We start from the raw sequence: 20,738 nt of genomic DNA, 5'->3' as shown, positions 1-20,738 counted from the left end.
AAACAGCAATTTGGGGATAAGTTCCCGTCCCACCAGTGTAATTTTAACTCGGAGAGTGTTTAAAACGTCGCCACAACTATCAACGTGTTTTTCAAGTTTTGTTGCGTTTAGAGCTCCAACAGTTGGTCGATTAGTCGCTCAACAGAAATATAAACATCTATAAACGTCGCATATTCTAAATCTATGAATAATGTTTTTTTGTCATTTGATGAAGTGAAAATGACAGATTCACCCAGAGCGAAAAGACGCGTTAAATTCTTTAGTTTTCTTCTGAACTTATGTATTAAAAACACAATTGAGTGGTCACACAATGTAGCTATTTAGTTAATGCGTCTAAAACCATGTGCTTAACGCCTGTCATCAGACAAATATTAATTGCATTAAAGCTTGTATTACAAGTACTTTTATGAATGTGTAATTGAATCAAATCATATTTATTAAAAGAATGATCAAATGGACACCCATTTTAAATCTAACTAATCAAATTAGATAAAGGAAGCATTTTAATGCCATTTACTACAAAATTTGTCCAATTTGTTTTACTGTTTTTTTTTTTTTTTTTTAAATCAGTGCATTTTGTATTCGAATTTTTTATGTAATTTCCTGACGTCTCCCATGCGAGAATCAATCTGCAGACTTGAAACTTGCCATAAATAATCTCCACAGTCGAAACAAGAGTCATGTGTGCTCTAATTGTTGTTAGACAATAAATATATTGACCCTCACACTCCTGCTATCAACTGGTTTCCACGCCTCTTTTTATGAAAAGTAATAAATAGCCCCGTTAGGTCGTGTCTTCTTTCTCGGTCTTCCTCAGCTACGTTATAAGAAAAATGGAATGACATTTTCTGAAAAATCACCTAACCCTCCGTTTTGTTTTCTTCCGCAGTGCAGGCCGGGTACGAATAGCGGCTTTGGACCTCATTAAGGCAATAATAAATAACACTATCTTCACATTACTGCCTGCCTTGCTCCACTTATCTCCCCAGTTGTACCTTGATCGCTGCAGGGGAAAAAAAAAACAACACACGAGAGAATCGAAGGGAGACCAAACAGGGCGAGGAGGGAAAACTAATGTCCTTCCTTCCTTCCTTACCGGCAAATGTTTTCCTCACTGAAGCCCATCACATCCCAGCAGAGAGGAAATCTCTCGTCACACACAAGTCAACACTCGCAGAACAAGTGTGTGTGTGTGTGTGTGTGTGTGTGTGTGTGTGTGTGTGTGTGTGTGTGTGTGTGTGTGTGTGTGTGTGTGTGTGTGGGTGTGTGTGGGTGGGTGTGGCGGCGGTGGGGGGGGGCAGGAGAAACGGGTGAGTAGAGGTGTTGAGCAGGATTTTTTTTTTTTTTTTTTTTTTTTTTACATTTAGCGCAGGTATTCGCAAGGTCAGCTCCCAACCTTGAGCAGATGTTGTTTCAAGTCTCTCGCATGAATCATGATGTGAAAGAGAAATTAAAAAAATTCCTGCACACGCCATTGCTGTTCAGTTCAGCTGGGCATATTGTATTTTAAATGCATCTCAACCAAGGTAATCTATGTTCATTCATCCTGGCAGACTCATTAAAGGGGTAAACAAAGCCTTTTAAGGCATTTCATACTTTGGAGTTCTCACAAAAATTAAAACCGCGGCTCATTTCTCAGGGGACTGAAAACACTGGCGCTCTCGTCTTAAGTTCAGTGAAAGCTGACAGATGTTTATATACCAACAGATGGACGTGATTGTATTAGTTTTAAAAGCTACAGCAGGATATGAATTTCCTGGAAAGCACGATTTCAAAGGAACAAAGCTTGATGTCGCCATCTTGTTATTTATATATCTGGACGAGCTTGGGAGGAGCCAGAAAGAAATATGACTAGACCTGATTGGAACCCGAGGACACTATGCCCCTCCCACTGTTAGAAACCGAACTGCACCACAGGACTGTCAATCAAACAGACACGCCCCCTAAACTTTTTGAGGCCTAATATATAACTAATGATGGAAATATTTTCAGCTGGACCGCCAGAAAACTAATAAGGAGGAGCGACTTTAGCAAATGGCGCCGTCATGACGTATGGAAAAAAAAACGTATAGGCTTTGTATTTCACGAGTTAAGTTGAATGGAAGTCTATGGAAACAGAGTCTTTTTGGAGCGAACCCCTAGTGGCATTCAGTGGTGTTGCAGTTTATTGCACCTCCTCATTGGCCTCATTTCTCAGACCCAAAAGCCACATCCACTTTTAAATACACTCAGTGCTTGCAGACTAGCTACAATTTTAGCGCTGGGAAGAAAACCTCATCTGAATTTAGAAACAAAAACGTGGTACCAAACCTGGTTTAACAGCACAATCAAATCAGTCAAAGTCGCCTCGATTTAGGTTCATGTTTGTTTACCCGTCTTGTGTTTACGTGGCTCAATTAGGAAAGGGTAATGCATTCATTCAGAGCGGAGCCTGATGAAAACGCAATCTTACATTGACTGTGAAAAGGTCAATGTTTCAATCAGCGAGGGGAAGTTCTTCACATTTACATCCACCGAAGTAAAAAAAATGTAATAAACACGGCCAACAAACACATTTCTGGAACCGTCCAGAGGAAGGAATGTAACCAAGATGGACACTCAGATTATTTTTTTTTGTACTTAACCATTTGTTATATTCTGATATCGGCAGGGCTCCTCTCTTTCCTTATTTATTGTCTGAGACTCATTCTTGCTGGAAACTCGATAACAACTGGATGTAGAGAGAAATTCTTTAAATACTGAATCTGTTCTGGTAGTTTGTATTCCAGGCTGCAGGGTTTTCTAACCTACCAGCTCTCTGCTGACTTGACACATTCCCCATCACAGGAACGTGGTGCAGTTCCTTATGAGAGCACTCACAATGCAGCACACTGACCCTCCCCAGTGATTCAAATTCAAAACTTATGGCGCATTTTAAAACCACATTTCAACCACACGTTACACTTCAGGCATCCACGTAATGGACGGCAGTTAAAAAGAAGGAGACACTTTATGAAAGAACATCGAGGGAACATCGGAAAAACTGCGCGGGTCACGGATCAGGTCACGTCTGTGTTGTTCGTTTAATTTGAAATAGGCTACGAGGAATGCACAGGAAAAAAAATTCCAGGCGCAATTAAAGCTAATAAAACAACCTGGCACCAATAATATACCGAAGCGCCCGCCAGCATTGTTTCGGATTATGGGTTTACATCACATCGGATTGCAGGACTGTATGTCTCGAACGTGGTTTTTAATGAGGCCATTTTTATTACAAAATAACAATGTTGTTGAGGGGTTTTTTTTGTCCGCAGTCATTAGAAAACCTATTCTTGTATTTAAAATTTGACAATGAAGAATGGTCCATATGGCCTTAGCCAGAAATTTAAGATAAGCAGTTAACTTTTTTTCTTTTTTTTTCGCCAAGTACACTAAAATTTTTAATATATTTTTAGAAGATATTTTTACTTATATAAAAATAAAAATATCACAGAAAAATTTGATTATAATCTGGAATCGATACTTTGATATTTAACAGGTTTGATGGGAGTCCACTTAGGCAATATTCGGGTTATGTCTGTGCTGTTTGTAAATGACGATGTCATCATTTAGGCTTCAGCAACTTTCGCGCCAAGCGCGACACAGTCATCGTTGACTTCCTTGAGCAATCCTCTCTGCCGAGAGTTTAAGTAACAGATGGCCACTGTTTACCAAGTGTTTGGTGCCGCTGAAAACAGTCACACATTTGAAGTGAAGTTTTTTTTTTTTTTTTTTTTTTTTTTTTACTTCAAAGTCGTATCCTTGGCGACAATTTCTCCCCCATAAAAATGAAGGTAGCACTGAAAACTGTTCACAGTGGGAACTGCGGATTATCCTGATTATTCCGAGTAACCGAGGCGGCTTCTGGAAATACGGTTTGCAAGTCATTTTTTCAAAGCTCTTAACTCCACAAATGAAATTCCACGAGTTTCATTGAACTGAGAAGGCGGCAAAAGTCCTTGAGATCTCCAAAAGACACAAGAAATAAAAGCAGAAAGATCTCCAAAATATAGTCATGGCGGGTAAACATTAAAGGTAAGAGGAAAAACATGATTGTGATTTGAATGAAATGACACTTGAGACGTATTCCCACGTGTTTTCAAATTGATGGATGGTTTGTGGACATTATTGTGGTAAGGATGAACATAAATTGTTTCTCTCCCCTCTGGGGTCAACCACGTCAAATACATTTTCGAGCTGTGGGAAGTGGTGAAAATAATATGCGAGTTTTAGGAGGGAGAGGAAAATGATTGAGTGATTTGATGAGGGACTTGTATGTTTAGTTACTGCATCTGTTTTCTTAAAGTTTGGTTGCATAGAGTAAGATTAGTAACAGTGTAGATAAATCAGGCTGTACAGAAATATATAAACTGTCCTCCCATGTAGTTTTAAAGAGTTACAATTTATGTGTCAAGAATATGGATCATAATTGTCTAGGAAATTAGAAAAACTTGGATAAACAAGATGAGGTCAAAGCCTAGTATAAATCCGGACTGTATGAAACGCTGGAGCGCTTTTAATTTGAAACCAGGGCTTTTAATTTGAAAAAGATACAGGAAGTGCCGGCATTCGGCCAAACCGTTCAGTCAGTGACAAATATTTGCGTTTATAGTTATTAAAGTTGCAAGTTTCTGCTATCAGTTGTAAATAAAAAGGTCATTCCAGTTGTCTAAAATGGAAAAGAACAAAAAAACAACAACAACAACAACAAAAAAAACATACCTGTGAGGCCGCCCCCGAGACTCCGCCGCCGAACATTTCGTCGATCCTCGCTGAGATGTCGTTTCAATTTGAGGGCGGGACTTAATCCATGAGTGACCTCGGGGTTACTGGACTTCCTGAGGAACATGGCGGGGGGGTAGAGGATGTTGTCCAACTACAGAAAAAGACAAAAAAGAAGGTAAGGTTGCAGAAATTGGTTTAAAAGGCACACTTCTCGAGCTATACTCATACAAGGACGAGATCCACATTAAAAAACAATTGTTTATTTTTGTTTTGTTCAAAATAAAAAATTAAAAAAAAAAAAAAAAAAGCATTAACTTTCGCTTATATCAGTGTGTAATCAGAGATACACAACACGTTCGGTACTTATTAGTCACGTCTCTAATTTTTGGACAATTATTTTCATTATGTAATATCTGCCAAGTATTTTCTTGATTAAGCGCTTCATCCGTGAGGCGTCGGAAACTGTGAAAAATGTGATATTAACAAATGCCTTCTCTTGGTTTATGATAATGTTAAGAGAAAGCAGCAAATGCTCATAATTTATGAAGCTGAAACCATCAAATATTCAGCGATTTTACAAGAATACGTACTTAAGCCAAATAGTTTCTACCCATCAGCTGACTGTTTCAACTCCCCTTTCCCAACTTCCTTCTGTAAATCCAAAACTGATCTCAAATAGTAGCAGCTAACAGGGCAACGGAAAACAGGTTATTGGTTTTTGTTTTTTTTAAATACATGTGTACCAATGATGAATTATCAAGTGAAAATGAGCTTAAAGAGGGCACGCACAGGAGCTGCGAATCATACGGCAGGGCAACTTCTCAGATGTTGTACGAAGGGGGATTCCCAGGATGTAGTCAATGAATCAGTTTATGAAGGACAGTCTATAACGACAGCTTGTTGTTGTTTTTTTCCTGAAACTCTGTCCGACAGATTTAGCAAACCACGCACGAACGCGATGATATTAAATTCATCAGAAGCATCAGAAGACAACACCTCGCACGAAGCTGGGACTGACAAAGCCGAGCGGTGAGGAAGAGGCCCTCCCTGAGAATACAAAAGATACAGACGGCCGAGAGCCGTCTCTGGAAGGAAATGCCCTCTGCCCCTCTGTGGGATGATTCATGATCCCGCTGCTATTAAGGACAACTTTTAGAGCCGGAGCCCTCGTAGGCCGCCGTGACCTCAGCGCGAACGGCGAAATCTGGAAACGGGAGCGATGCAGTAAAAAACAAAAACAAAACAAACAAACAACAGAAACGAGTAGAAACACGCACACAGAGAGAGTGTATTTATGCTGAGTAGGCGCAAATAGTTCAGTACACCATTAAACTGCGTATCCTCTGCCCGAATGTTGATCTTTTCAAATATACGTTACGAACCCATGACGTATCGAAAACGTAAAACACACACCGTGCAAACCGGTAAACGCACGCAAGGGCGCCCGATTGTCTTCACAAAAACCCCGAAGAAGTTCTAATCCCAACTACAGAAATGATCTCGTTGCGTAACAGCGCCGACTCCTTTTTCTTGGACGACAGCGGCCAGTTGGGCTCGATGAAAACAAACAGCACCACCTAACGTCCAGCCAGATATCACCGCCGAGGCACAGATGAGGAGCTCAGATTTTTTTTTTTTACTACACAGATCTTCAGAAAAAGGTGCTTTAACTCCACGTTGCAAAAGCTACGAAATTTTGTTTGAAATATCGCTTGGCGTTATTTTTTGGGGGCGAAATCGAATTAATAACGAGGGTTTGCGTCGTTATCAAAACGACATTTTACACCCTGCGGGTTCGGACGCGTGAACATTTATTACGCAACCGATCGCCACGTACGAACTCGGTTGCGCGACGTATCAATCTAGCAAATCGCCAGTCAGCGAAGAACGAAACTCGCGAGACAAATCGAAGCGGAGTTTGACCTCTCGAACAGCTGGCGTTAAAGTGTTTAAAGCCGAGTACGTTCAGATTAATCGCGCACGACGCGAGGAATGGACGGGTGGTTTGTGTAATTTTAAAGCAAACGGATGAGACGCAAACATTTCCTCTATAAGCAGCTTAGAGTCAAACCGCCAAACAATCAGCGGTAAAACTCCTGCGTCGACCCGGCGGGGGTCCCTCTCTCTTTAAAAAATAAATAAATAAAAAATCACCACACGACTGCTGTGTGTATAAGTTTCGACATCACAAAGGAAGTCGGGCTCATTTTGGAGAAGCGCTCTTATTTCGCAATACGTCTCGGCTTCCGGTGCGTTTCATCATCTCGTTTCCTTCGAGTCTGGTTTTTTTCCTGATCAAAACCAATTGGAATTGGCTTATTGCATAAATGCAACGATGACATAAGGCCAGAGAAGCCGTGTAGAGATTTTTCATTTGTTTTTTTTCTTTGTTTCACAGGCAGATTCAGGCGGATGACTTTCAAACTCATAAAAGGAAGTAAGATAATCTGCGATGTGTCGTGCTATCTGTGCAGCGGGTCAAAGGCTGAAGTTTAGAGGCGTGCAATATATCCAAGTCTGACGTTTGCATTTAACCAGACAAACATAGAGACTATCAATTAATCAATATTAAAAAAATAAAATTAAAAAAAAGACAACAAACAGGACAACCTGAGGAGAAACGTGCTCCCCCACCCCACCCACCCCACCGCTCAAAGGCAAAATTTCATACAATCTGACCGTCGTAAGCCCAACATCCATGTCCACGTTCAGCCTCCCCCCGCACCGTAAGAGCAACCCGTGGAGGGGCTGCCAGATTTAGCCAGAGTTTCATCAGATTTTTTTTTTTTTTTTTTTTTGCCCGAGCGCGGCCAACATCGTCACCGGCCGGTCGCGCCAAACGTGAATCGTCTGGGCAATCGGTTAAACCAGCGTTTCCCGATCCCACGCGTGAACCGAATGCGAGACGGCCGGGCGGCGAGCTGAGGTGTACTGGTCGAAACGTCTCTCCGTCTGAAACATCTGCACTGATTTTGAGGGTGGGTGTCAGCCCTTCAAATGCCTATTCGATTACACAGAAAACACTCACTCTCTCTCTCTGTGTGTGTGTGTGTGTGTGTGTGTGTGTGTGTGTGTGTGTGTGTGTGTGTGTGTGTGTGTGTGTGTGTGTGTGTGCGTGCACAGCAGGCAGCCCGCAGACTGCAGCTTGGGCAGCTGCCAGTGACCTTTCACCCACCATTCCTCTTCACCTGCAGGGGAACCAGATCAAAACCCGACCCCCCCCTCCCCACCCACCCCATCCACCTTCCTCCCCCCTCCCTCAGCCTCACACGCGATGGACAGTACCAACAAGCCTTTATGTTGCCAAAGCAGACGGCAAACAGCCGAAAACAAAGACGACGGGCCGCACGGTACACTGGGAGCGTTCGTGTTTACCGACCGAAGGAAAAAAAAATAAATAAATAAAGAATGGAGGTAATCTTCGTCTTTGTTTCTATGTGAATCTGTAACGCTGATAATGCTGCCGTTGCGGAAACATTTCCCCTTGGTGGATTAATAAAAGTAACTATCTATCGAGACATTTTTTTTTTTCATGCATTCGCTGTCACACTATTTTTTTTTAAAATTTTTTTATTGAGAATGCAAACTGGAATATTTACAAAACTACTTTGACTGTATATAAAATCGCACGATACGATAATCCCCTAGAGAACCATGTTAAACACGGTATACGTTTAGCTTCAAACTACCTCACCTTTCGTAAAAACGTAAAAATAAGGCAGGGTGTGTGTGCAGAGGGTTTGTGGAGCTGGAGAGTGAACAAAAAGAAGCAAAATTGTGGGTCGCACAGCTGAAGAATGAGCTGAAACTTGCTATGAAAGCTCTATAAAGCCGAGGAATGCTGCAGATTCGAGCGCTAATCGTCTCCGGATCTATCTCTAGAAATTACCTCCTTTCACATTGGCCATTTGTTTTTATATTGTCGTTCAACACGTCGATATAAAAACTTTTAATATTCGCTGCTTTCAGATAACTGTAGGCACCCAACGAGCTACGAAATGTTGCAGAGATTCAATAAAAAAATAATAATAATAATCTGGCATGAAAAAGTAAAAGCTTCAAGCGCTGACAAAAATCAATTCAAGTCAGATATTGTGCGAAGAGAAAGTATGAGGGAAGAAAAGAAAAAAAAAAAAAGGAAAAATATAGTGTTTGTCAGGAGTCGCTGTGCCATCGACTGAAAAAAAAAAAAAAAAAAAAGTTTCAGCACACTGTGAATGAGGCTGACAGAGTGGAAAGCAGTGCAAACATTCAGTCGAGCTTGCCCGGTGTCGACCTTTAACCAGCCGAGGCTAAAAAACACAACCAAAAAAAAGGCTTCGGAGGTGGGAAAGACACTCGGCTACAAAAAGAAGACTTTTTTTTTTTTTTTCCTGTACCGGTACATACACAAGCAGACGCAGCTACCCAAACAAAACGGACTAACAAAAGGATGGGGCAGCAGGAAGAGTAGCATATATACCGCACAGACAAAATGCGAGGGAAGAGCGATGGCTGTACGCAGGAACACTGCCCCCCCACCGAGGTCGAGCAATAAATAATTCGACGGTCCGAGCCGGAGGGGGAAAAAAAAAGAGACTCGGACGGATCCGCGTGCTCGTATGTGGTCGATGCAACGGAAACCACGAGAGAACAGCAACCATGTAAACAACATGCTTTTCCTTCTACTTTCTCTAAAGAGTTATTGGGACATTTCACGGTACGCTACACCAACTGGCTGGGTTTCTAGGTTTCTAGGTTTCTCAAGGTCAAGTTGGTCCAGTCGGCAAGTTTGTGGGTCGTCGGACTTCTGAACGGGCAGTTGTCATCACACGGGGTCTGCTAAACCTACTGGTAGGTTCAGTAGGCTGTTATCGACGACACGCAGTACATGAACAGACACACAGGACCGTTGTCATGGTAATAATAATAATAATAATAATACCAATAACAAACGTGGTTCACGTCGTGACACGGTCGCAATTCGGCCGCGTTCAGGAGAAGATCCGACGAGTCCCCCGGCCGATACGGCAGACGTTACGTTAGTCAAAAATCGTCTTTACGTACGCGACTTGGAATGAGTCACCGTTAACTTTTGTTTTCGCGGGCGACGCAAACCGTTTGCTGCTTTTTACACCACGTCAACCAACTCCCTTCTTTCACTGCAGCCGGTAGAGGTCGCAATAAATGTTTCTTATCGGCGCTACTGGAAGCTGCGGCTCGCCCGGTCTCAACACCGGTCAGGTGAAATAAACCGATGATAAAAGCCTCCCGGACGTCCCGGTAATGTCAGCGGGCCCCTATTGGCCCACGTATTTCGGGGGGCAGATTGTGTGACGATCACAGTCGAATCGGCCGTTTCAGTGATGAATTCCACCCCCCCCCCAAAAAAAAACAAAAACAAAACAACAACAGTTGTACAAAAGGCCGAATTGGAAAACACCGTCACGCCGCAGGATATTCTAATTCTCTTTGAAGGCTTTGTGGTGAAGTGTTGTTTGTCGTTTCACCGAGACGGATGAAAGAAGCCTTTTAGGAGTGGGGACAAATTGTTATTGGTGTCCTTCATTTGGTTGCTAAGACACAAAGAGTACACATTTACAGTAAAGCAGGAAGCGTGACCCCGCTGCCCCTCTCCCCCCCCGACCCCTCCCATACATCAAGAGGCATTATGCTGTACCTCTTTCCAGTCATCGCTCTCCCTGCCATTGTTTCTCGATCATATCCTTTTTCTGAAGAGCAACTGGGAATCGCATGAATCACTGGTAATGAAATCAGTTTTCAACCTCCATGCCGTAGTTATAATCACACAAACCTACAGATTTAAGAATAATTTCTATCCTCCTATCAGTCAGGTTTTCATCGAGGAACGTCTTTTTTTGCTGATAAACTCCAAGACGAGACAAAATGCAGCTTTTAGAGCGCAAATCTGTATCTTAAAAGCAGACAATCGTTACATAATCTTATTATATAACCGCGTCGGTATTTTATTTCAATTTTTTTTTTTTTTTTTTATTCCAGTGTGTTGAAACCACATTTCCATATTTCTGACAAAGTAACGAGTCCAACGCCGGGATCGGACTGCACAAAATTCAGCCTCGATTTTTGACAGGATTTAGTCCGTGTCGGCTCGAATACGAGCGTCGGGATCTGCAAACGGCCTCGCGGTGCGCGGCATGATCGAAGAACCAACGATGGACCGCAACACTCCGACGAAAACTCCGGTAGGTGAGAATTTTTTGTCGTTCTTATGCGCCCAGTGTGCCCAGCTGGCCTAAAATCGGACGGCAGGTAGGAAAAGGCTGCCGCTTAGCCATTTAGCTAGACATGCTAGACATTTGCCACGTTTCCTTTTGGAAAAGGCTCAATAAAAAGACACAACCGTCTCGACTCTTTTCATGCCGAGAAGCACTTTTCCTACACCCCCGCGCTCCCACGCTCGGTACGGGCGATAAGCTGAGCACGAGCAGACTCGGGAGGGGAGTGGTTTCGCAAACTGTCAGTCGGTGGAAGAAAAATGTATAAAAAGGAGGATTGTTCCTGCAGCTTCTACAAAACCCAGAAAAAAAAAAAAAAAAAAGAAACGAGGCATTTAGCCAGCATGCCTCCGGAAACAAACACGTGGTCTAATTACACGATGCAAACGCTCCATGAATCGCTGGCAACGCTTCCATGTTGGTGAACTGCACTGAACTGTGAAAGACGTTCATCTGTCTTTTTTTCTCAGGGTCAACTTCAGTCGAGTAAACCTTGCTCTGGCCGACCTTGTCACCCAACATCTGTCTTATTCAACTCTCCCCCGAATTCCACCCGGGGCCCGAATGCGTCTCCCTCCGCTCTCTGGGACTCAGGATCTCGGTGTTTAAATAACAGCACTTAAAATGTCCTGCAGCTCAAATCTAAATATTTGCGCGAATAAAACTCTTCAAAATCATCGGTATTTCACATTTCGGTCACCTGACGGACACTTTAAAAGTAAACTCTTTCCCTCCATAAGCTAAAAAAAGAAAAACAGCTCGGGTTTCGGGTATTTGAACTTTGTACGCTCTCTCATGGGAATTCTGTTTCCTGTGTTGACAAGATTTAAAGTTAAATACGGCAGCCCTTTCCTTCTCCGATTTAATACAATTATCCATGTAAAGATGTAACAAATACGGCGTTGTTAGGAAATAAACCACGCGATGCTTCTTCCACCAAGAAAGTCGAGCACTAAAGACCTATTTGTACGCATCCCATCAAATCTGGGGCCCCGGGAGCAACCGATCGCAGATCGGTCGTGATGTGTGTCTGGGATTTCCGCCATGAAAAACAGCAGAAGGAGTCGAGAGTGACCCGAAGAAGTCCGTGCGGTTTGACCGCGAGGTTTGACCGCGAGGTTTGACCGTCGCCGGTGATAACAACAGCTTAATTTTGCCACACCAAATGTATCTTCACTCAGCCAAGTTTATTTTTTTAATAATCAGGAATATTGTGAGGAACGAGAAAAAGATCTTTCTGCTCGATTTGCCTCAAAAATATCCTTATTGCTGCGAAAAAGCTTCCTCCGTTGTGGTTCCGATGTGCGACTGGAAGCAGGTCGGGTTTAATAAACAGTAGGCTTACATCACACTCACCTTTTTACTTATATTCTGTATTTCACTTTTTAGCCTTAAGTGCACCCTTAAGCGCGAAACACATCATCAATAATTGTTAATGGCGCAATATAATGTGTTTATTAATCAACCCCACGTCAACAATTTGTCCTATTAAAACATTTTATATCATTACAACTACATTTAACTGCATTGTTTTTCAACTTTTGTTTATACACCAGCCTCCGCAACGTTATAATTGTTGACAAAAGAGTGAATAAACACTGAAGCCGCGTTCAGACCAAACGTGAAGCCAATTACTCCCGCAGAGCGATGACGTCCGAACATTCGCTTCACGCTTCGGTCTGAACACACCGTTACCATTAGCGCGTTACAAACGGTGAAATACTTTCATCTGGATCGCTGAAACGGGCAACACAACCTTCCAGATTTGTTTCTTCAAAACGAAGGCATCTTCAATTTTAAAAGGTGACCATCAATATCGCTTCACGTAGAAATTAAGATACAAAAAAAAAGAAGAATGAATGAATAAATAAACACATTCAAGGAAGTTTAAATTCATCCAATCAGGGGTGTGGACTCTCTTACCTCGCTCCCCTCCGGTGACGCCCAATGACCTCCGGGTAAATTTCGACCAAGAGACATTTTGTTTTGTTTTGTTTCGTTTGGGTACCGACAAAACTCAAAGCTCACTTGTCACTTTGAACGCTCGGTCATCACGCACGCAATGCGGACTCAAGTCAGAAGTAAGCGTGCGCACGTACGACGGGAACAGGAGTCAAAAAAAAAATTAAAAAAATCAAAAGACGACTCCCGGAAAGACGCGGTGAAAAAGAGTCTTAACCAGATCGCGTTAATCCTCTTATGGACTCGACGCATTCGCGGACACGTCCCTCTAATCGCCCCCCTCCCCCCGACTGACCGCCCCGTTGGAGTGAACGGCTGCTCGTTCAGGAGGCACGACGCACGGCTGGACTCTTCGCCCCCCCCCCCTCAGACGCAGAGTTAAACATTGTCAAACGGAAGCAAATATTGATAAACGCTGATGCAACGTGTGGAACAGCTGCCCTACCAGCTTCAGGGAAACCCCCCCACCCCTGGTCACGGAGAAACCAATTTGCCAAACAAGGATTATGTCAGAGGGAGTTGCCGTGGTAAGAAAAACACACCGAGGCTGTCACCTGGTCGGTCAGAGTTAGTAATTCAATTAGGAAACGATCGCTTGGGCTCAAAAAAACTTCCGGTCTAATCACCGAGCCGCTCGACCGCAGAACAAAATCTTCCGAGATGTCAACACACGGTGAGAATCGACATCGATTTGTGTGCCAGCTGACTCACTGATCTCTTGCAGTGAGTGTAGCAGAGCACGGCCCAACCCAGTACGCCTCATCCTAATTTTTCCACTTGTCTATTCTTGTCTGGAAAGTACTCCGAATGCGTCAAATAAATCTCGAGTTTGGAAGCACACGCAGCCGAAAACCCCTCAACCCTAAAGAAAAAAAAAAAGTGCTCTGTCGCAGAATACGTCAATTAAAAATAATGAATGGCTCTGAGAGTCTGGGGAAGCCTCAAACACTACCAGTGTGATTATTGCGCAATATATATTTTGCATAAGATGAACAAAGTTGAAACGGAATAAAACGGATGTGATCTTAAGAGGGCAGCCAAGAAATTTTGAAACATTCAATTCAATTTTAGTTCTATAGGTTATTTCATGGCACTTAACACATTGAAGTCTTTACAGCAGAACTTTACAGCATCACACAGAGGAACCCAACAAATCAACAAATTCCCCACGTAACCTAGGAGGGGAAAAAAAAAAAAAAAAAAACTCCCCTTTAAAAGGGAGAAAAACCTCCAGGGGGGAAGGAGGGAAAAACTCCCTTTTAACAGGAAGAAACCTCCGACAGAACCAGTCTCAGGCCGTCTGCCTCGACCGGGCGGCGGTGAGGGGAGAGCAGAGAGAGAACAGGACAGGATCCAACACATGAACTGGTACTGAATAAACGATAAAAGGAAACGGACGTGATGAGCCACCCCGCATCATTTATTAGGGGAATTGTGGTTTCCCCGCTGGAAGTTTGACATTCGAGGGGCTGAATATCACCGGACGGGAAATCTTTAGCACATTAAAGAAGCAAAAAAAACATACAAAAAAAAAAGAAAAGAAAAGAAAAGAAAAACTGAAAACGTTTGAGATTAAGAAAAAAAAAAAAAAGAAAAAAAAAAAAAACCAGCAGAAATACTCCTGCTCTTACCAACATGCCAGAGAGAGATAACGTATGAAACACCAGGATTTACGATCCTGACGGGATATAAAAGCAGCGGAGGGACATATCGAGTCGAGGAACACGGTGATTAACAGGTTGTGTACTTTGAGACGCAGCGTGGACAGAACTGGATATCTGGGATTTGTTGCAGGTCTACAGAAAGCTCCAAAAAAAAAAAAAAAAAAAGAAAGTGCATCGTGTCGTGCTCAACTTGTGCACCAAAGCGCTTTCTGCAAGGATTTCATGGGTGCTAATATTTCAACCTTCAGATTGAATCCTTCTACGACGAACCCGTCTTGAAATAATCAGATCAGAGCTTCGACAATTGTTCCGCTGATTAGTCGGACAAAAACTCAAATGAATTCGGCAATATTTGCAATTTAAGAACTTGCATAATTGGAATCGGAGAAGTTGTGAAGGGTGTTAAGAGTTCACAACCTGTTCCTGTTGCGCAGAAACGGAGCGTATCGCAGCCGCGGGCATGAAACAGGTGGAAGGGAATGATTCGCATCGACAGGTATTCCAGGGTACGTCGCCTGATCAACGTCAGCGCCCGTGTTTATTGCGGTCACTGGTGACGTCGGGCATTTGCAATCTCACCATGGACCTGAAACTTGAGCAGAGAGTTAGAATTTCTAGTATAAATTTTTTTGGAAAACAGAAAAGAAGTCACAGGGAGCCGAATCCAGTGATCAGGGGTGGTGGGGAGCTACGATTGTGTTTCTGCAGGCGAGAAACTCATTCGTTTTCAACACACTCTTGAGTTGATGCACTGTTGCCATGGCGCCACGGCTCATGTAGTCCACAGCAAATGTTTTCGCCCCCCCCCCCCCAGACGCCTTCGGATTGGTCAAAGCAGGAACTCGGTGTTGACGGTGTACCTCTGGGGGACGAATTCACGGTGACACAACCCCCGAAGACCTTCTGAAGCGTTTCGAGAGGTCTCCGTTGGCAATTTCCCAAATTTAGTGCAAGATTTGATGTTTCTCCGCTCAAGTTTCAGGTCCACGGTGAAATCGCTAAATATTCACGTCACGGCGGTCACCGAAAACACGCGCAACTCAGGTGCTGATGTTGATCAAGCAACGTTACTTGGGTGTATTTACTCACGTAATTTATAGCTTCCTCCCGCTGCGGCTGTAACAGGAACGGGCTCGGAAAACTTTTGATGTCACCTGGTTTATAATTAACACCGAGATACCGAGTAGGTCAAATATCCTGTAATATCATCCATCCATATATTTGGACGGTGAAGAGCAGGTGCTGCTGCTTTTAATCTCAAACTTATTGACAGTAATTGACGGTGACAGTTCACACACACACACACACACACACACACACACACACACACACACACACACACACACACACACACCACACCGATGAACTTGAGGCCAAAAATCTCATAATCTGAACTGCACGCTTCCCATTTTTAATCTATTTTTTGTTGTTGTCTCGTCTTGGTCATGAAAGACAGGATTATTGCGTGGGATAATCTCGTCCGGAGTGTAGATCATTTTCTCTGTCGCTGCCTACAACTCCGGACAGATTTAGATGTCTGGGATGGACAACGATGCCGATTTTTTTTTTTTTTTTTTTTTTTTGAAGATAGGCATCGTTGGAAGTATATCCCAATCCTTGAAACGCCGGGCGGGGCAAAGTCTGGAAACTGAGCGCTAACCGAGTTCGGAGTTCTCAGAAGACTTTCCTTCTTTAACTCCGCCGCAGCAGCAAGGCACAGGTCAAAGGTCAGGACTCCCCCGGTTAACACCCTTTCCGCTAATACCACTGCGAGGCTTCTCCTCACTGGCAGGTTACCCGACCTGCTTCGCGGCGTTTCAGCCGGCGACGGGTCCCCTCGGTTCAGTATGACGGGTCGGATTACAACTCTTCTTCTGTAGCCGGCACGAGCGAGGTCACCGGTTTTAAATGAACTTCAAACTGGCATTTCAAAAGGGAGCGGGGAGGACACCGGGTTCACACTCCTCCGGTTCACAATTAGGGCGGGGTGGTTTTTAAAATTTGGCTTTAGTAAATAGAACATCTGACACTGAAAGTATATTCATAGTGTTGTATTTGAAATGGTCTTTTAATAGCTCAGATTGAGAGAAAATGAAATAAGAGACGAGTTACAGTGCTTGCCCCCTCGTCTCCGATATCGCGGCTCTATTACGGTAATGGACTGTCAAACTGCAGCTCGGCCAAACCGAATCAGTGAAGCGCCAATGTTAGCAAACACGACACCACCCTGGCGGTATCGTCGCGGCGATGTCGGCGTGCACGCTTACAAATACCGATTTAACCCGTGTTAAAAATAACGGGTGGAGAATTAATCAAATGAACTACAATCTATTCTTGGTTTGCAGTTGCAGTGTGCAGCTCGGGTTATTTTCTAACTGCATCCAAAAAGTGCGGACTGACAGATGGGGAAATTGTTGCACAATTTGCTGTTCCTTATATTGGACATCTTCAGAGGTGACAAGTCGGCCGCACCTACAGCCCGAAGTCATGTAGCCTTATGATTCAGAAAAAAAAAGAAAGAAGCTTTTTAATCCAAAGCAGTCGAACCAGCCGGCAGAAACACAGACGTGACGTTTTATACTAATTACAAAGCTTTCTCATTTTCTCCATCCGTTTCCTGAATAAACAACACAATAAGAGCACTGTCCTGTAAAATATTATACTCGGGTTAGTCACAGTTTGTGCCTCTCATCATGTAACGGTATTACATTCAACTTCGGAGCAAAGCGCTCGAATATACCCGACCATCCTTAAAAAAAAAAAGGAAATAAAAAGAAAGAAATCACCTTTTAAAGAGTGCCGACAACACTTTTGAAGATGTTTCCTGAAGCCTAAAAGATGTGTCTAAGCCTCCAGGCTGAAAAACATTTCCATCTGTTGCATAATAATAATTTAAAAAAAAAAAGATTTTGGACATGTTCTCAACATAGCAGGAATGACATCATGTCTTTGCTCTTTCTTATATAAAAAAAAAATAAACACAAAAACAAAGCAGTAGGTTGCAACAACATAGAAAATATTAAAAAGAAACATGAACATACACGTAGTTGCCAGGTTAAATAAAACATCCCTGCGACAAGTCCATCTTCATTTAGGTTCTAATGACTTGTTTTGATTAAAGCTGTTTAGGAGAAGTGTTGATTTAACCGCATGATCACTTTGGAGGGTGTAGTTTGCGGTGCCCTCGAGCCGCTTCTCACATTCAGTGGACCTTCACTGATATAAATAGGGTGGACAAAACAATAGAAACACCTCTCACCTATAAAAGATGACAATAACATGTTTCATTTTGGATCGAGCTGCCAACTTTGCTCGGATTGGAAAAAGTGGTGCAACTTGGAAAGCACCGGGATATGTGACCATATATTTTGTTTATTTTTCATCCTATGGCGTCATGGGATGAGTGTCAGGGGATTGTGGGAAAAACCCCTCAGTGCAGTGGGAAGTGCATTTTTGAAAAGTCTCAAGAGTTGAGGGACTGACGATGAGTCTGACTTTGTAAATGAAGTGGGATGAAGTCAAAGTAGCTCACGGCGGGGATTAAACTGACTTCGTGACATGTGCAGCAGCAGCAAACCTGAGATGGAGGAGGCTGTTTACAAATACTTTGACAGCAGGATCAGAATTAATCAGCTTACTGTCACCCGAGATGTTTTGTTTACTGACTGCAGGAGCCTGAGCAGCCTGTAGTCTCTGTTCACAGCAGTGTTAGCGGTTTTTTTTATTTATTTTTTTTTTTTTAATGCTTTCTTCATTAATTATTTAGTTTTCTCAAAGCTCAAAAACTCTTCCAGATGTCTTGTTTTGACTCCTAAATATTTTTAATTTGACTCTATTATATGGTAAAGAAAAGCGTAAAAGCCTCACATGAAGCTGGAACCAGCAAACGTTTTGACAATTTTACTTTGAAAAGGACTGAAATTATTCAACAATTAACAACACAGTTGTCGACTAAGTTTCTGTGGCATGATGAATTAATTAACCGACAGATAATTTGAATTTGAACTGGCCTCAAACGTGTTCGTGTGCGTGCGCGTGTGTGTTTACCTTTTCGTCTTCCTCTCCTTCCTCTTCTTCCTCCTCTTCATCCCCTGCTGTCTCCTTGTCGTATCCCGCGTTTCCATCGTCCTCAACTTCGTCCAAGCCGTGTCCGTCGTCCCCGTAAACTTTAATGTCCAGTGCCGCCGTCATTTCTTCTCCCTCGGACAAGGTGTGCGAGCCCGACGACGACGACGAGGAGGAGGAGGACAGGCTCGCGCAGCTTCCAGACGCCAAAAAACGCTCGCGCTCCATTCTGTCAATTTATGACGCGACGTCAAAACAAAACGTAGCTGCTAATTAACCTGCCGGCGCACCTGCACGGTTCATTTTGAGTCGCGAGCCCACGAAAGGACAGTATTTTTTTTTTTTTTTTTTTCGTTTACTGGCGTAAAAATAAAGTGACGACGCTGCCAAAAGTTAGTGCTATCGATTAAAATAATGTGTCCGCCCTGTTTTATTTCAATGTCACCTCCGGGTCGACGTGTCCGCTTCACTTAAAAGTTGCCTCTGTTTAGATTTAGTCGCTCATGACTTTCGCTGCAGCAGCGTGAGTCCATGCTGTCATGCCACTGCCCTCATTACGCACAGCTACGGCACTGCTGGCCAAAAACAAGGCCCCGCCCACAAAGTACGGGCGCGGACCAATCAGTTCGCTGCAGCTGCCAAACCCAACACACACACACACACACACACGGTTTTAAGCATCTTTAGATATGCAAGCTGACCACTCAATTTAGTGAGAATAATCAGTTTATTATAATATATAGAAGTGGAAGAAGGATCTTTACTAAAGTACATAAGTACAAAAATATTAATACTGCAATGTGAAAATACGACAGTAAAAATTATAGCCCTGCATTTAAAACCTTACTTAAGTAAAAGTAGCCTACTGATACTACAAAGCAAACATTTTCCACTACGACAAAAAAGTCCTGCATTCAACCCGAAGGTAAAAGTACTACTACTTTAGAGCAAAAATACTGAAAGTTAAAGTTCTGCATTTAAAACCTTACTTAAGTAAAAGTGAAAATACTCCACTACAAGTAAAAGTCATGCAGTTAACGCTAAAGTAAAAGTGTGCTCACTGGAACAACGTCAGGTTTCACAGTTTAAACTTCTTTGAAAGTGTTTGTCATAAAATGATTGTGTCCCTCTGCACACTGTATTATACTACAGCATTATTACCCCACATGGAGCTGCAGCCAGGCCTCAGGCTCACCATACTGAGAGTCCACTAGAGGGCCCTCTTCCACAAATCTGCAACTGCATCTGCAACTAAAGTAAATAGAAAAGAATGTGCATCTATAATGGTAACTAACCTGTTGTTTCTAACATACACCTAACATATCTGGACACTCAGACACAGTTTAGAAAAAGAAGGAGAAAGGCACCAAGAGGTTATACTTTTTTTTAAGGCACGGTTCACATATTAATGAGGGTTTTTGTCTCAGAGGTCATAAACATGTCATTCAAAAATTCAAATGCAACTCAAAGGATGAACCAATAAGAGAGAAAATATTATTTACAGCCCCCAAAATACAGATAACAGAAGATATAAGAATTCGAGAAGGTTTGCGAGTGATTCCCTCACGTTTTTCTGCCCTGGGTTTTGACTCTAAGGCTTCATATAGTTTGATCTCCCTAATCTCACTATTTATTTATTACTTAGCATATTTGAACATCACTCAAATAGAGAGCAGTACATGACAGTAGTAGTACAGATACACACACATCAAGCCTTACATAAACTAAACATATTAAACTGGTTGGGGAATTAATAAGTGACACAGCATTTACATTTGGATTATAGATGTATCATATCCTTGTGTCACACCCAGTTCTTAAATATCAAACAGAGCTTAAAATCTAAGACAAACAGACACACATGTTAGAACAGCTATCTTTGTGAGGACATTCATTGACATAATGCATTCCTTATAATCCCTAATCTTGACCTTAACCATCACAACAAAGTGCCCAACCCGGAACCTTAACCTAATTCGAACCTTAACCCTAAAAACCAAGTTTTAACCCTCAAACAACCCTGAAGGGGTGTGACAAAGCCCTCACTTAGTCAAAATGTCCCCACTTT

The 20,738-nt window shown here is 42.7% G+C and overlaps 1 protein-coding gene across 1 annotated transcript in view; it reads right to left on the bottom strand.

Moving 5' to 3' along the window:
- mast4 (microtubule associated serine/threonine kinase family member 4) overlaps window positions 1-19,252 on the bottom strand; it is a 94,609-nt gene extending 75,357 nt beyond the window's left edge. Inside the window, 2 exon segments of the mRNA XM_069700900.1 lie at window positions 4,741-4,894; window positions 18,653-19,252. Of these exon segments, the coding sequence (XP_069557001.1) occupies window positions 4,741-4,894; window positions 18,653-18,898 (400 nt within the window). The 5' untranslated portion in view covers window positions 18,899-19,252.
- Window positions 19,253-20,738: the final 1,486 nt, after the last annotated feature.

The sequence above is a fragment of the Brachyistius frenatus genome, unplaced genomic scaffold (assembly GCF_029030835.1).
Source record: "Brachyistius frenatus isolate BFR_SWC_R1_liver_20210118 unplaced genomic scaffold, ASM2903083v1 Contig_35, whole genome shotgun sequence".
NCBI lineage: Eukaryota > Metazoa > Chordata > Actinopteri > Embiotocidae > Brachyistius > Brachyistius frenatus.
This window is presented reverse-complemented; position numbering and strand designations above follow the sequence as displayed.